The 16613-nt window shown below is 34.3% G+C and overlaps 2 protein-coding genes across 3 annotated transcripts in view; one reads left to right on the forward strand and one right to left on the reverse strand.

Moving 5' to 3' along the window:
- Positions 1-973: 973 nt before the first annotated feature.
- Positions 974-15731, reverse strand: LOC135693687 (stimulated by retinoic acid gene 6 protein-like). 2 transcript variants are annotated; one of them, XM_065212227.2, is made up of 19 exons: positions 15214-15729; positions 13176-13278; positions 12614-12699; positions 12140-12300; positions 11495-11615; positions 11277-11349; positions 10746-10856; positions 9317-9411; positions 8840-8901; positions 7999-8060; positions 7462-7615; positions 6981-7056; positions 6131-6218; positions 5875-5923; positions 5198-5315; positions 3589-3690; positions 2946-3109; positions 2303-2425; positions 974-1714 (listed from the first exon to the last, which is right to left on the reverse strand). In XM_065212227.2, the coding sequence occupies exons 1-19, from the start codon at positions 15465-15467 to the stop codon at positions 1434-1436; spliced, it is 2283 nt and encodes a 760-aa protein (XP_065068299.2). In that variant the 5' UTR covers positions 15468-15729; the 3' UTR covers positions 974-1433. The 2 variants fall into 2 exon arrangements, with proteins under 2 accessions (XP_065068299.2, XP_088967208.1); XM_089111082.1 differs by lacking the exon at positions 10746-10856 and having other exon boundaries at positions 15214-15731.
- Positions 15732-15793: 62 nt separating this feature from the next.
- The window catches only part of LOC135693683 (valine--tRNA ligase), a 29087-nt gene continuing 28267 nt past the window's right edge, over positions 15794-16613 (forward strand). The window contains exon 1 of the mRNA XM_065212224.2: positions 15794-16192. Coding sequence (XP_065068296.2) covers positions 15911-16192 — 282 coding nt within the window. The 5' untranslated portion in view covers positions 15794-15910. The remainder of the gene's footprint in view (positions 16193-16613) is intronic.

The following is a 16613-nucleotide window of genomic DNA, read 5'->3' on the forward strand; positions in this document are numbered from 1 at the left end:
GTTGACGCTTCTACCGAGAAACTTTAGGGGAAATGGACACAAGACCACAATTTTACCTAAAGAGGGCCTGGATTTTTCGATTTAGTGCCAACAAGAAATCTTCAAATATTCAAATCATTGGCTTGTTTACCTTCATTCATATCAAGGAATATCATATTTAACCAACGGAGCAACTACCTTTGCTTGATCCTTTATTGATTTTATGACATGAAGGTCTCTAAAATACCTAAAGCGTGTCTTCCACTGAGCGGATTTTACCTGAAATTTCCTATTGAGATACTATTGGGGGGGGGTGTGACACCCCCTACACCCCCCCGGTCGCGACGCTCCTGGTGCCGCCCCTGGTGTGCCGAGGTAGAGGGCTTGGGGCTTTACACCTCCTTTTTCAGGAAGTCGTTGGTAATTCAAGGCTTTTCGGTTAATTTAAAGTTAGGATCTTAGTTTGTCGGTAATTATTGCTAATTATCGTCAGGAACGACATTTCGTGAAATTATTATCAGCGTCCAATTAGTTTAAATGCCAGGGTAAAAGGGTCCAAAACGTTTTATGCCTGGTCAAGAAGCTCTTATCTTATGACTTGTGAGAAACAGATATCATACGTTACTTTGTGAATATAACAGGTACACTACAGGTTGGGTCTTACATAGCCAAATCATCTCAATCTCCATTTCAAGCCCTAATACTAGTAGCCATCAGAAAATTTGACAATTATACCCATATTGCGTATAGTTTTGATTGAATATAACTTAAGCACTCACCAGAATGTCAATAACAATTTTAGTATGAAACAAATAATTTTCGACTAACGAAACAAAGAGTAGTATTTTAAATATCGCCAACTTTTACTTTCAAATATTTATTCATATGTTTATATAGAAATTTATATCATTAGATTTTATCTTTTGAATTAAATACACTCAGTTTTGATAAAACCACTACCTTAAAGATATATGTCATAAAAGTGTACAGAATATCAAATATATTATGATACGAAGGTATTTGTAAAATAAAAGGAAATAAAGTACATTTTACTAGTCAATTACAGAAAAATTGCATTCATAGTATGTAAAACTAACCAAGTTAGGTGCTTTTTATCTTAGAATATTGTCCAGAACTTGACATTAAGTGTCATCAATTCTTAAAGAAGGAAATTACATCTTATCATGCACTGGAATACAGAGATATTGACTGATTAATAGCAATTTATTTTTTTCTATTGACGGACATATGAGAACAAGCATCAACTTCAGCTAGTCAGTAGAGATTTAAATATTATTAACAGCAATATATGCGCTCCATATAATAAAAATATAAGTGAAAATCTGGAAATGAGAGTTTTACTCTTTTCAACGTCTTTCGCAAAAGCCAAAAATTATAAATTAGACGACAAGCTTGCTAGCAGAATATCTTCTAGATGTTATACATCATAAGTTTCATTTCTCTTCTGCTACATCTTCATTTTGTTCTTCTTCAATACTGTCCGCTTGTTCCGTTTCCGATAAATTTTCTTCTTTCTCATCAAGATTACTTTTCCTATACTTGACCAATGATGGGTTGTTGACCAAAGTATAACATAAATACCATTTGTTACGAATGATCTTTCTTTTGTCAAATAGATTCAGCTCCTTGCTGAACTGCATGTCTTGCATCTCAAAGTCAATTCCCTTTGACACAGTTTCACCGTTTACAATAAAGTCATTGTTAATGATAACAGCTGTGAAGAAAATAAAATGTGTCTCATGTTAGCAAATTGCCATATAATGATTGTGATAATACTGTAGGTGCTAATTCTGATCATGAAAACGATGATTGATTCTGATTGATTATGATGCTGATGATAGTTGATTGAAACGATAAGGATGATTGGTGTTGATTACTTGATGAATGAATTTCAAAAACAAGGGTACAGCATAGAAATCACATGGCAAACGCATCCTAACTATGCTAAACCGGTCATTACTTGAATTTGTCTTCCAAAAGCTGATTAAGCATAATGCAATACCTCTAAATAGGCGGAAATAGCTTTTTCAAAAGTCACAGTTTTATGACGTCACGCTTAAGATCTCTATAATGGCGTTGCATGAAGTAATACCAAGGAAAGATAATATATAACGGGGCTATCAAGATCAAAGAAACAATATGCCACTGAACATTCCTTAACCAAAAATAAAACACAGAACTTGCTCTATAAAAGATGACTATAAGGATAACGAATATGGTTAGACTTGGTTACGTTATCATAGGTGCTGTTTCAACATTCATCTACAACATATCAAAACTTTACAGGACTAGCGCAACCAACCCATTGAAGCTCTTTTTCTTTTTACTGCCTTTAGCTGTTCTTTCAGCAAATAGAAAAACACGCATTGCACTGGATTAGCATGATAATGCTCAACCAAGATATATCCAACGTAGGCATAGTAACCTGCAAAACGATTGCATGATACAAAAACAAAGAAATGGAAGGGATGAACATTATGTTTTTAAACATATATGTACAACACCTTCCATATATGCTCAGCAATTCTAAAGTTGTTTAAAACTTGGCAAAGTCTCGCAAATATTCGTGGTTAGAGCTAGGAGTTGATATAGGAGAGACTGCTTGCTTCTCTTATTGAGTGATGTTAAGAAATATGCAATGCACGATTGCTAGAAACCTCGTAAGCTACTTAATTAAACCACGACTTAAATTGATAAGATCTGGATATCAGCCAACTCGAATAAAAAAAAGGAAACTGTGGTCACTGGTTAATATAATATAATAACAAGTGAAATGCAATGAAATTTCGATTATACGAGCCACATACAACGAACGCAGCCTTGAAGACTTCAAATTTCAAGAGCTTTTGTTCAGCGAATGTCTTTTCTGTTAACCCTCAAAAGTTCACTATATCGGGATCCCACTATGTACAAGCTTGAAATGGCACGTCTATTTTTTAGCTCACCTGGGTCCATATTTTCAAATGAACGGGGCAAAAGACTCTTCTGGACGCGTTCAAGAAACAGGACGCCAATAACGAGCCCCTTTATGATACGCATAAGGCACGAGAATAAACCAAGGAACATATTGAAGAAGAACATGTAATACGAAGACAGGTGGAAGATACTTCTAGGATAAGAAACAAATAAAGCATCTTTTAATGTTCTTGAACTAATAACATGTGTGATGTTCTGAAAAATTATGGAATTTTTTATAATGGTCATCAAAATGTATCGACGTAGATAGCTTGCACATATGCTCTAACAACATTTGAGTATGGAGACATCTACGCTCTAAAAATAATTTTAGGAAAGGCATTATATCTTCGTGGTTTATTTGAAGAAGCACAATAATACATTCACCATACACCAGAAGAGACAATTAAACATTGGTGCCACAAGTGTGGCAAATTGATAGGGGGAGGGAAGTGGATAAAACATTAAGAATACTGTTAAAACAGGTTCTGGAGATTTCTAAAAAGAGTCTTACTTTTAAACCTAGTACATTACGGCGCAGAATCTTTTATGTGCGAAATACACTATAGACAAAGAGTTGTTGATAATTCTTTTTAGTTTTTAAGGAAAAAACAAATATCAATTTGTTATTACCTATTGTCAATGGACATAACTGCACCTCTTTGCTGCAAAAACAGGTATTTTGCTGACAAAAATTGAGACAGATAGAGAAGCACTGAAAGCAATATCGCTGGCCTTGAAAGAAAAAAAGAAATTACAATTCAACTGAGTGTGGAAAGAGAATATCTAAAGATATGAAATACTTTGACTCTCTTAATGTGACAAATGATGATATTAAAGTTCATTGAAGCCAGAAAATGTTGTGCCAGAAAAATTGGTCTTGGACATGAATTGGTCTTAAAATAGCGTGAGGATCTTGTCAAAACTTTTCCCTAGTCAAATGTTTGATCTAAAGCCCTGGCCAAACGAATAAAACATTCGTAAAACTTTATAAAACATTTTTGTACCAACATTGTTGGACGATGTTTTATGACCTGACCAAACGGATCAAACAAATGTTAAAACATCTGAAATGGTCAAGCCCTGTCGCACAGCTTCCTACAGTTACTGCGTTGTATTTGCCGAATTTTAACCTACTGCGCTTGCGTGCATATAACAAAGGTTTTAAGAGGTGGCCAAACGAACGGAATATTGTTGATCAAACATGAGATTAAAAGATATATTTTACGAAATGTTCGTTGGAAATCAAATTTTGCAAAACAGCATAAAACATCGTAAAACATGGTGGCCAAACGAATAAGACATGTTTTACGCAACAATTTTGGAGGATGTTTTATGCCAATGTTTTATTCGTTTGGCCAGGGCTTAATGTGTTTCTCTATGCATCGTGATAGGTAACCTTGCATATACAAAATGAAAGGGTTAGTTGGGTTTTTATCAGATTTGTGTCAGTTGTGAGATCAAAAAGAGCAATAGACTTTTAATTTCATCTTGACCTAGTCTAAACACATTTTAACCAGCCATAAATTCCCACAGCTACCCCACAATCAGTTCCTATCAGCATAGGTTTCAAATCTTTGATTGGCTGAGAGACTTAAATTCTCCATACCATATTGACCAATCGAAATTTAAAACTCAATATGAAAAATAGGCCAAAATCTAGCAGGGAGGCATATTTATAATTATAGTCATATTATTGAGTTCTGCTTGGTCGATATGACTTAGAGAATCAACATTAAGTAGCAACAAAATCCTCTGCCAAAAATTTCGGTCGATTAATTTTCTGTGGAAAAAATTTCGGTCATATTTTTTCAATTTCGGGGTAAATTTCGACAAGAACTTGAAAAATTTTTGTAGAAAGAAAATATGTCGGTGTAAATGCAAGAAAATACACTAGATATCAGCCCTGTGCTCGTGTGACCAAATCTCAGCCAATTTGTAACAAAATCAACTAATTGCATATTTAGAGGTAGTTCTTGATGCTCTTTCAAATTTTTCTAGCGTTGGAAAATTTCGGTAAGAAAAAATTTCGGTTTCAAAAATTTCGGTGGGATTAAGTTTCGGTTGCCCTGCTTCACCGAAAATTAATCCCATCAAAATTTTTGGTACTTAATGTAAGTCTCTAAGCCAGTCAAAGATTTGGAACCTATACCGTGTCCATGTCATTCAAAGGCATTCTATGACATAATCCCCTGGCTTAAAAAGAAAACGCAACTGAACATGGCCCGTTGTATTCACTTACCAAATCTGGGCTAGAAATTCCAATATAAAGGCAGATTTGCCATTGAAAGCTGGGTAGATTAGAAATGAAGATGCTGCACCAAGAATAAGTAACAGAAGAAACACAGTTATCATGAAGGCTAGAAAAGAAATAGGTAAATTTTCTAAAATATCCATGCTATGTTATCCCTTAAATAACAACGGTTTAAGGATGATGTTTAAGCTTAACAGCACTTCGCAATATTCTACGTCTATAGTGCTTTTCATATATACGAAGACCATAAGAGTGGCACAAGAACTCGTTAAATCAATCCTCAAATGGCAGGCATTGCATATCCAATGTTCGTCATTCGTTTGTAATCATATGATATTTCATAAATAACTTTTTGCCATGGCCTCCATTATAGAACAAGGAATAAAATGCTAAAATCTTGTACTTCAATTTATATTTCTTCTTCAAATGCACTTATCAAATGCAATTAACTTAATTTGTTGGTCAACTTAAGGGGACACCACTCTTTGTTGCCTAGGGGTCCTAGATTACTTGCTGCGCCATTGGACCAAATCCAACATAGTTTACGACTCACACAATAGTTTACGACCGCCAGGTCACTTTAGATATTTACATATTGTATTGTTTCTTCGCGTGTTGCTTTGCGGTTTAAGGTTGAAGATCGCAGCAAAATAAAGGCTACTTACCCCAAGCAGTATAAGCAACTTGGAATCCAGCATACTTCATTCCAGCAGCCTTAAAATTAAAAAACACAAAAAATTGATCGATACTTTACTTTAAATTCCACGAAAATTCAAAAGAATTTACTGACTCACAACCCTAGAGAGTTTGCATTATTTTTTATAGAACACACTTAAACATATCATAAAACCCCCCTTGTTGTTTCCTCATACATCTATGATCTCATATCAATTAGAGTTAGCAAAGGTGAAGAGAGCGTACCAACAAACTAGGTGGTGAGGCAGACAACTTTCGCACAGCTGAAGGGAGCCAAGATTTTTCGCCTTTACGTAGCCGAGTAATATGACCCCTAAAATATAAATTAAAAAACCAATAGTTTCAAAAAATACGATCAATTTACAGTGGCAAATCAACTAATAGTTTTGATAAAGCTGCTACGAATCAAAAAGAAAAGATGAAAGAGCTCGAATCTGTTTATTTCCTATTCGAAATATCTTACACATAAATTACCAATACGAGCATTCACCATTTCCGAAATATGAACATTTAGAGCTGTACATATCAGTGTGCATAAATGTAAAGCGCTGGTATTAGGAAAAAGACTGTTCTATTAACTTATATCAAATGACTACTTGCATTCATATGAAGTCTTTAGACTTATAAATTGAACGGCAGTTAAATTGAAAATCGTTACAAATATATACAGCACGTTCTTCAAAGGGATATTTCTTTGGTAAAATATGCTTAAAAATGCTTAGAAATCAAGACGGTCTTGCATTCAGGTATACAGCATTTGGATCCAGTCATAAAAATATAAAGTGTACCTTCTGGTCAATGGGCTTAGTAAAATACATAGGCTATTTGCTGATAGTAAAGCTGGATTTAGTACTGTCATCTTTAAATCGAAGGACAACAAAGGCCATAAAGTGCCACTTAAGTTACGAACAGCCAAGATATGTACCATAAGGTGCTTATGTAATACCACATTAAACTAAAACAACTTAGAGTTGAAATTTTTTTACACTATTAATGAGCATGGTCTCAAGTTACTTTTATCAAAAACGAAATTACAGCTATTTTTCCAATAATAAAATAAAATGCTTCATGTTACCTGTACCATGAGAGCATATTCAGAAAAACAAGGTAGGTCTTCACAGATGCGATACCAATTGCAACATACAAACAAACTAGAAAAAATTAAAATATTTAGAACACATACTTATGGACAATGAAACCTGAATCACTTGCGAAAAAGCTCAATATTGGAAATCATGAAAAGATAAACAGCAAATTGCTACCGGACGTTCACTAAGTCCGGCTGATATTCAATTCCGGTTGGATTCTCCCACCTTACACAAGTCAAATGTCGTATCCCGGATAAGTCGGACATTCCCTAAGTCGCACATTCCCTAAGCTGGTCCAATTCCTTAACACCCTTGAAGGTCCGACTTACTGGGATTCGAATGCATACAAAAAGGACCGAACAAGACAGAAGATCTTAGAGAAACACGTGAAAAAATCCACTTATATTTTTTTATTTAATATAGAAATTGATTTGTGATGAGCAAATGAAAAACAAGGAAAGAACTTACCAATCCAAATATCTAAATGTATCCCTATCTCATACAACAAAGTTTTGTCGTCTGGAAAGAATCTATTTATAGTTGTCTTGAATTTCTCAGTTTGCACAAAATCTTCCAGGACGAAATCGAAATACCATACAGTGAATAATAATTTAACCGTTATCTAGGAGAAATGTGAAACATTTGAGCTTCTTTATTTAAAACAAAGAATACTATAGATGAAAGCCAAAAACTCTCCCATTATTAAGAAGATATAAATATCAATGTAAAAAATTGCATTCACCAATACAATAGTTGCATGTATTTGCATTGATTGATATTGAGATAGAACCAAACAACTGCACTGAATACCATTGAAAGCCAGAAAAAAATTCCGCTTCCAATATTCATTTCTGATTCCAACATTGCTTAATTCGATAACAGTAAAGTATGACTTTGTCACAATCTAAAGAAATTTTGTCTCAAAATTATCCTAGTTTCTGTTTTAAAATCTATTTTAAGTAAGAGCAAAATATCAATATGTAGAAACATCAGTTTATAACTCACAATGTAGATTGTTATACCAGAGACCATGAAAGCTGAAATGATTCTAGTTGAGTATCGGAATTCTAAAAATGAAATTGGAAAACAATAAAACTGTCACTGCTAGAAAATATCGTTGTGCTGCAATGGGTGAAAACCTAGGATTCCCATTATAAAAGAAACTAGAATGAAATTTTCCAATATAAAAAGGATGACCATCTGAAGCATTCGATCTAGAAGATCGTAACTGACTGCTAAATGCGTTAATTTATAAAATCAGGGATCAATGCAAGAAACAGGCTTTGAAGGTGCTCTTCTGAACAACACTTGAATAATGCCATAAACACGGTGGCGTGGGACACTTAAAAAGCGTCTTTTCTCATTCAGATAACAAATATGATTTAGATCGGTTCAGTCCATTTTTATTTTAAATTTCACTAGATACAAACACTCTAATATTAAACAACTGACATCATGAGAAACTACAAATCAATAATTAATAACACAATAATACATATAAATAGGATAAAATACGATACTAGAGGATTTGCATGAATGGCAATTGTTAAGGAGGAATTCTCTCGGTAGGTAAGCTAATTGAGAAGAGAGACCCCCTCTTCTCAGGGAAAAACTTAAGGATCAATGGGTAAATGGGGACTATCAATAGTTATGTTCATTCAAGAAGAAACTCTACTGTATGAAAAATTTCAAATTTCTGGTCGTGAGAAGGGTGATTAACAGCAATGAAATGTACAGTAGTCCAGCTTCCACTGCAAAAAAAGATCCGGGACATTTGTTTCCATTGGGACATTTTAAACGCGAGAACAATTTAAAAACTGCATTAAAACATTTAAAAACTGCTTACCTGGCTTCCACTTGTAAACTTTCTTTCTGATTTTCAATTTTAGGCTCTCTGTGCCACCAGTTCTATCAGGCAACAAGGTTGCAAGATGAGCACCGAAAATTATGATATGTTCAAGATCACATTAGAAGAATTGTTGCAAGGAATTGATTATAATCTTGTCTAGAATAAGTGTAATAGAAAAAATCATTTAAAATAAGGAAATATTTGTATTCTACTAGTTCGATGAGGAAAGTATAATGGACGGATTTTATTGACTATTAACCTAATTATTCAGATTCTGGTTACTTTTCGGATATTTGTCAAAGTGACAGATATCTAAAAATCAAGTCATGAACAACGGGAAGTTAATGGCATAATAGAAAAATATCACAATAATATTTCAAATCTCCAAAAATAGGTAAGTAGAATAGGGTTTCTAAGAAGCATTTCATTTTGTTGAGACATCAAAAGATCAACAGGGAGTTATCATGAACTTACTCCATTTTTGGGACAGCTTTTAGTAAATTTGCAACATGCTTTAGCATATATGTCTCTTGAAACTGCTGGAATGTTTCTGCATGACGCGATCTGGCCTTCAAGAAAAAAGTCTTGATTTTAAATAACTGTTTAATCAACACAAATCTATTTGACTACAATTTAGTTAAGCAATACCAAGTCATATATGGTTTGAATGCATCATCCAGTTCTACATTGTATAGTAATAACAAGTCGAGCTACAAACCAGGGCCGTAAATACCGGGGGAACGGGGGGACTGGACCCCCCCCCCCCCAAAAAAAAAAAAAATCTGGAGCAAAACGAGTTTTTTGAGAAATTATTATCATTTTCCTTTAAACAAAGAAAATCTCTTGTAGCTGGGTTAGAGCCAAACCACGTTTTTCTGTGTTATTGCAACAAACCTCAGCTACTAAGTCATGGTGTCAAGTGCAAGTTGACTTTTTTTGATGGCCGATATTTTTGTAAACAGAGTGGTTTTTATCTTTTTTACAAGATAAATTATTTTTGCTGTTTTTACCGTTTTCTACGGTTATATTTTTGAAAACAGAATATGAAATAAAATAACAGCAAACTGTTATTTTATTTGACTAATTAACTAACTTTTTTACGTACATTTCTATTATTTGTCTATCATTTTCTTTTATTTAGTAAATCACTTTCTGTATCATTACATTGTATTCATTTTTTATGTGTAAACATGGCCTACTTAAAACACTCAAAATAAGGAAAACGCACATTTTTGCTCAAGAAGTAAAATTCTACCAGTCAATACAAGAACGTCCCTATTTTCCTCAACGTCTGTCACTAAAGTTTAACCACGACTCTCCCCCTCCACAATTTCGCCCAATAAACAATAATCTGTGATCTTCTGAAAAATGTCGAGATTTATATCCTGGGCGATCTAGTATTTTATTAAATTTATTCTTGGGGTTACTTTTTTAGACTTTCTAGAAGGTATAATTTCAAAAATTTTCTTCCGCGTCGGACCCAACTAGTGGGTCCTCATACATCATTAAACTTGATTCTTAGCTCCCAAGGTTCAATTTCGTGGGGCCGTCGCTGAGAAATATTATCCATTCAATTATTAACAAGTCATTGTTCTAAGGAAAATCTCTAAATACCTTCTATAGAGCAGAAAGTCTTGATAAATCCAAAAATCTTGACCCCTCAACTGTTTCCATAACACATACCATTTACCCCCCCCCCCCCCCAATTCACATGACAGATTTATGGCCCTGCTATAAGCTGAACAAAACTGTAGAGGTGAAAAAAAGTAACAAAACAACACAATCTTACAAAACAGAGCGGTTTCAACTCGGTTGCAACATATTCTGTAAAACTACTTTACGTAAAACCTGATAAATGATTTGAAGTTCCTTTCAACGTAGATGAGACAAGAACGAAACGTACCCCTTTCTTTTTTAATGAATGATGAATCAGCACCCTGGTAAATCTCACAAGCAATGCAACCAGGCAAATAAGCTGAGGAATTTCCCCTAAGCTTTCGAAAAGTTGCGTAATCTACAAAGCATCATGAAGACTAAATGACAGCAACAGAATAATTCAAACGATTTTCTAGTCATATTCAACGTGGTCAAATGGAATCAACATCAAAATTTATTGCATCTTATTTAGCATCTTATTAAAGCTTTGAGCATTTACGATGAAACAGAGAATATAAATTTTTTAAGAAGAGAATAGCAAAACCTATTCTACAGGTCAGTGGTAGAAACTATAACGGTTTGGGAGGTAACTGCCCATTTGATATTATACTTGACTCAGATTTGATTATGAAGTGCAAACATAGCATTTATAAACAAAGGGGTTTGCTTAGAAAATTATGTAAACAATCACTTAACATTTGATTGCAAACAATTTTGCAATAAAAGTTGATAATCATGATAATAAATGACAATAAAATAACAGAAAAATAAAACCTACCTCAGATCTTAATGATAGTGTTGTTACACACATATGATAATACAAGTAAAGTTTCACATAAAGCAGAACAATCCTAAAAATCAAATGCATTTTGTTTAATACAAAGCTTGCAAAATACACTGAATTAGGTACATCAAAAATAGTGTGACATCAAGGAATCTTTAAAAAACATTTTTTTGTACACAAGGATAATTTTCAAATTGATGCTACTAACTTACCAAGCAGTGCAATAAAATATGCCAAATAGTGATCCAATAATTTTGAACTTTGTTCTGATGCAAACAAACAATGGGAATGCTGCATTGGCAATCACCATAGCAGATACGATCTTGAAGACCACTGCAAACAAATGCAGATGAGAAACCACTTGCAATCCATTTGAAAAATTTCAATTACAACTTTCTTATACTAATATCTTACCTAAAAATACATTTTTCGCATTGAGTCTAAGGCTATCCTTGTGTATTATAAAGTCAAATACCAAACACACATTGATTGACTTTAAGGATGTGCAAATAAAGCCATTACAAATATGACATACCTATAACCCAGGGACGTAGCATGTGGGGGGTGTGCCCCCCACATCCCACAACTTTTGGAGAACTCATTGGTAGAATTACATTTATAACAAAATAATTTTATGCAAAATGTAACAAAAGAATTTCTCTCTGTAAATTATGGTTTTGCATCTCTCACACCCCCAACGAGAAAGGTCATGCTATGCCATTGCTAGAACTCTTTGCTTTTCTTACAATGCCTCTCAATTTAGATTGTATAAGAAGGTGGTAAGGCCTCCTGGATTTAATCCTAAAACCTGTCATTTGTTAAGTATCCTTAGCTATCAAAAATATCATACTACTTACAGTTAATTGAGCTTGGTGCAGCACCAATAACCTTACCAATTCTGGAACCTACTACAGTCTGTGCACTTCCAAATAGAACATCAATACAATAAGATGTAGTTACACCAAATGCCAGAGCACATCCAAAGCGATTTTCGTAACTATCAAGCATATTCAATGGCCTTCATAGAAAAAGATAGAAGGGAAACAAATTTGAAAAAATATCATAAAAGCTTTAAATTATAAAAATACTTAAGACAATTGACCTTGTTGTTTAATGGAAAATGCTGATAACTTTTTTCTATACATTTTCCACCATATACCTGGTAGTTGTGTCCAGCATTTAAAACATCAGTAGATTTTTACACACTTGACAGATAGTAAGAAGTACATTCCCTGAGGTAAGCAACATGATCTCACAAATGCTAACTAGGCACTCAGTACATTACTCAATGCAAGAGAACAGATAAAGTTCTTGAAGAATTTTGTACTTACACAACTAGTGCTGGCCTTCCATGCAAAAAATTCAAACAGGCACTTTTGCGCCTATTCAATAATGAGCCAGCAATGAGAAAGAAGAACTAAGGATCGAAAGAGATAAAGCAACATGAAGCAATGTTTCAGCATCTATCGATATGAAAGAATAGTATTTACAAAAAAGATAATTTTAGATGTTGTATAACATAATCATTGCATAAAGCCTAGATAGGCACGGTAGAGGATAGGACAATTTACAGCTGAATAACTATTGGCATGTGGCAAATGGTAAGCAGATATCTTGTAGCTAAATTGCAGATAATCTGATATTTCTGGACTGCCTATAAATTATTCTAAGATAACCCCCCAATGTGTTATTCCATGCTGGGAAGAATACAACTGTCAGGACTTTTTATTCTACTTATGGGTGCCTCCCCCTAGGTCATTTCCCCTTTTAAATTTGCATGTAAAAGTCTGGAAGAATCATTGAACAAGTTAAATTTTCATAAAAAATATTTGAACAAACAACAAATCAGAATGGGATTATTAATGGATGAAAGCTTAATGTTGTCCAACTTACACTAAAAACACCAAGCACAAGTAACACTAAAGCATTTGTATCAGCCTTCAAATCCAAACACTGTTCCAGTGAATATCGCTCATTTGTCTTCTCAATACCAAGACTATAACAAAAAAATCATGAATTCATTTTCAATACAGTTTGAAAGTGACACTTTCTCTGAAATTTAGTGTTAATCTAGTTCTTTCATGTTGCTATGACTTTCTAGACTTACTGAACTCACTCAAGAATGTGGCTGAAAATCCCTTTGATCTCCTTACTGCAAAAGAAGATTTCTTTTGACAAACTCTAGATGACACTGACTCCATCTTGGCTAGCCAACGCAAAGCTCCAGAAAAAAAGTAGCTGTTTTCCTTACTGATGTCTGATTCCATCAGAGCTGTCATAGATGTTCTAGAGAGACAGTACAAGAAATACTTTGCTATGGATTTAACCCAAAGCCTTAAAGAAGATACCAAATTGGCATGTTCACATAACATAGACCCTGAGGAGATCATGGGGATGTTTAGCAGTGCTAAAGAAAGGTCACCTAATGCCACTCTTTGCTATTTGTCATGCAAAATTAAAGCTCAGAAGAACCACAGAATTTCTTTAGGAAAAAGCCGTAAAAGAAAAGAAAGCTGAGTCAGAAGGAACTCATTTCTGAAATGGCAAAGAGACAAGCTTTGAAGCATTCACAGCATGATACAAAATAACAAAAGAAATTAGAGAAAAAGTTGAAAGACAATTTGGCAAATACTTTGGCAAGTTTAAATCTTGATTTGAGTGTAAAAAGCATGAGATGATCAGTGACATATTGAGGGGTAGGGTGGTGGGCAGGTATCTTAGCCATATTTGCTCTGTTTATGATGGGACATCCCTTGCCTACAATGGAAAGATCGAAAAGTTTTCTCAACTGAGAAGAAAAAGAATAAGGAGAAGAAAAAGGAGAAAGAAAATGAGAATGCCTATAACCTCAAGGTATTTAAGATTGCATATTGGGCAGCTGTGGAAACATATGCTGATGCAAAAGGCTGGGATGTAACCATGCTAGTAGATTTCCTCCATGGTGATGTTATCATTAATTAGGGTGAAACAATAAGGGACATTTTTTCGATGATTAGTCTGCATATATTATTATATATCATATCTATCACTTTTCTAGTAAATATATTACAAGTTCAATCAGTGAAAGAGAAGCTTTCCAATGATATGTAGCATGTTGGGGTTCCTCTCAAATAAGGGAAGAAGTTTTTTACCCCTAACCACCTCAAGTATAGTATTGTATCAAAATCAAATTGCTCATTTTTCTTACTAAGCCAATTAACTAATTAATTAGTTGATAAATTGAAATTTGGTCGTCTGTACCAATTTTCAACTTTTGGTGCTGCCTGTGTTATAACCTTGAGAGACAAACATTCTCAGATGATGCCCAATACAAATTGGTATTTAACTGCTTATTAACCTAAAAATTAATTAGATTAAGGGTTTCTTTCTTTAACTTTGAGATAAAATTACTCATCATGTCTTTTTTCGAAGTGCTATTTTGCCTATGTACATAATTTTAACATTATTTCCATATTTAATTAATCATTCGTTTTTATTTATTGTAAAATCCGATGACATTAATTAGTAACTAATTAACATGAACATTAATAGAGGACTATTTTCTTGTGTTAGTTTTATAGGATATTGAAGTCAGATGAATTTCTGAAAATTTCATAAATAAATCTGTAAATTGACAAAGTTATGGGAAGTTATTATCTAAAAATCAGCACTTTCTGTTGTTTTGATCACAGCTGATGGTATACATAACACTAATAAGAGTCGAGACAAAATTACCGCCTTTTTCTAACAGACAATTTTCGATAACATTCATTTTACTGATGCTATTGGTATGACCTTGGTGTCATTTTATATGGTTTTTCAAGCTCTTTCCAGTGGTAGTGCTAGATATCTATTTATCTCAGATCCTCAAGTTTGTGTCACATACCTACAGACTATCGCACGATAACGATAAGGAAGGGATTGTCAGCCAAGCTAATCAGTCTCAACTTACCATAATGACATCGGATTCCCATCAGCACTGATAGTTTTGTTGACACAGTTGTATATATCCACAATTACCGATGTTACGGTCTGCAAGCTCAATCCTGTGGAATTCACCAAGCGCATCAACTGTGGATTTGATTGTAGTACAACGGTAAGAGCACCGCCGAGTTTTGAAGGATCTGTTGTCGTATTTAGATACTGGTACGCGAATAAAGTATTTATGATCGCACTGACATTTGCATTTCGTCGCAAATAGTCCATGGTATTGCTTTCGGTTAACACGGCTTATATTTGGAATAATATCTATTACCTCGCCATTTGGACTTTGCTATTTGACAAAAGTAAACAGTATTACTTTTCAATGGACAATAGCAACATCAACAACAATTTCGGGTCACATCTCTTCCACAAACTTAAAAACTTCATTCGTTTAGATTTAAAAGAATATTCATGAATATGGAAATGCAACAATGGTTTTGATTTTAATCTTTGACACCACCGCTTGTTTTTGCATGTTTACATCCTCTCTGGATTTCTTGGAAAAACACAAACAACGGTATTCAACTAGAGGCTTCACTACACCAAAACGAGAGCGGTGTCATCAGCAAGCTGGCACAGGGATACAATAGTCAAAAAGATATTGCATGTGATGTGGCCTAACTTTGGGCAGTTCTGGAACCTTTGAGTGGGTCACTTTTAGATTTATGCTTTTGTGGAGGCCAGTAGTTTTTAGAAGTGTAATAATTCAAAATATAGTGCGGTCTCCCCTCGGAAATAAGCAACCTGTTAGACTGCTGAGAACAGCAGTAATCAAGATGAGCACACCAGTGGTACCTCCACAAGATGACAAACCATCTCTGAATACCCAAGCGACAGAAGGCACTCCGGTAAAAACAGCAAAACAGTTAAAGAACGAAGCAAAGAAACAGGCCAAACTAGAAAAGCTTGCAAAGAAGCAGGAGGCTCAACAAGCTCAGCAAGCTGAGGTAATGGTCATCACTAGACCATCAATATAAAAACGTGAACCTTGTTTTAGAAAATTCCAGATGATATATCTCTATAAAGCTATCTTGCACGATCAGACTCACGAATTAGTAGAACGTTTCAAGTTTGCTTGCGTGGAAACAGGATTTGTTTGAATAATTTTATTTTGGGAGCAAATTGTGAAGACTGGCTTTTTTATCAGGTTTTTTGCAAGGTTCAATCAAGGACAGTCTTTTTTAATTTTTGTTTCCATTCAACATTGCTTTCATTTTCTTACTTACTTAAACACAGCCAACACTTCTGTTTTTTTCATCTAACACCCCTCAAAGTATAAAAATCGCCCAAAATGTTCAAGCTAAGTCAAGGCAGTATGCATTCTGGGACTTTGCATGCCACAGATTCTAGCCAAAATTTATACAGAAA

This window comes from Rhopilema esculentum, chromosome 11 (assembly GCF_057945365.1).
Source record: "Rhopilema esculentum isolate cy_ngs chromosome 11, ASM5794536v1, whole genome shotgun sequence".
NCBI classification, from domain to species: domain Eukaryota; kingdom Metazoa; phylum Cnidaria; class Scyphozoa; order Rhizostomeae; family Rhizostomatidae; genus Rhopilema; species Rhopilema esculentum.

Coding starts and splice junctions, on each gene's coding strand:
- LOC135693687 (XM_065212227.2), bottom strand. CDS start 15,467: ATGGACTATTTGCGACGAAATGCAAATGTCAGTGCGATCATAAATACT. Junction 7,057..7,461: donor ACATTTAGATATTTGGATTG/GTAAGTTCTTTC, acceptor AATTTTTTCTAG/TTTGTTTGTATGTTGCAATT. Junction 5,316..5,874: donor AGTTGCTTATACTGCTTGGG/GTAAGTAGCCTT, acceptor TTTCTTTTCTAG/CCTTCATGATAACTGTGTTT.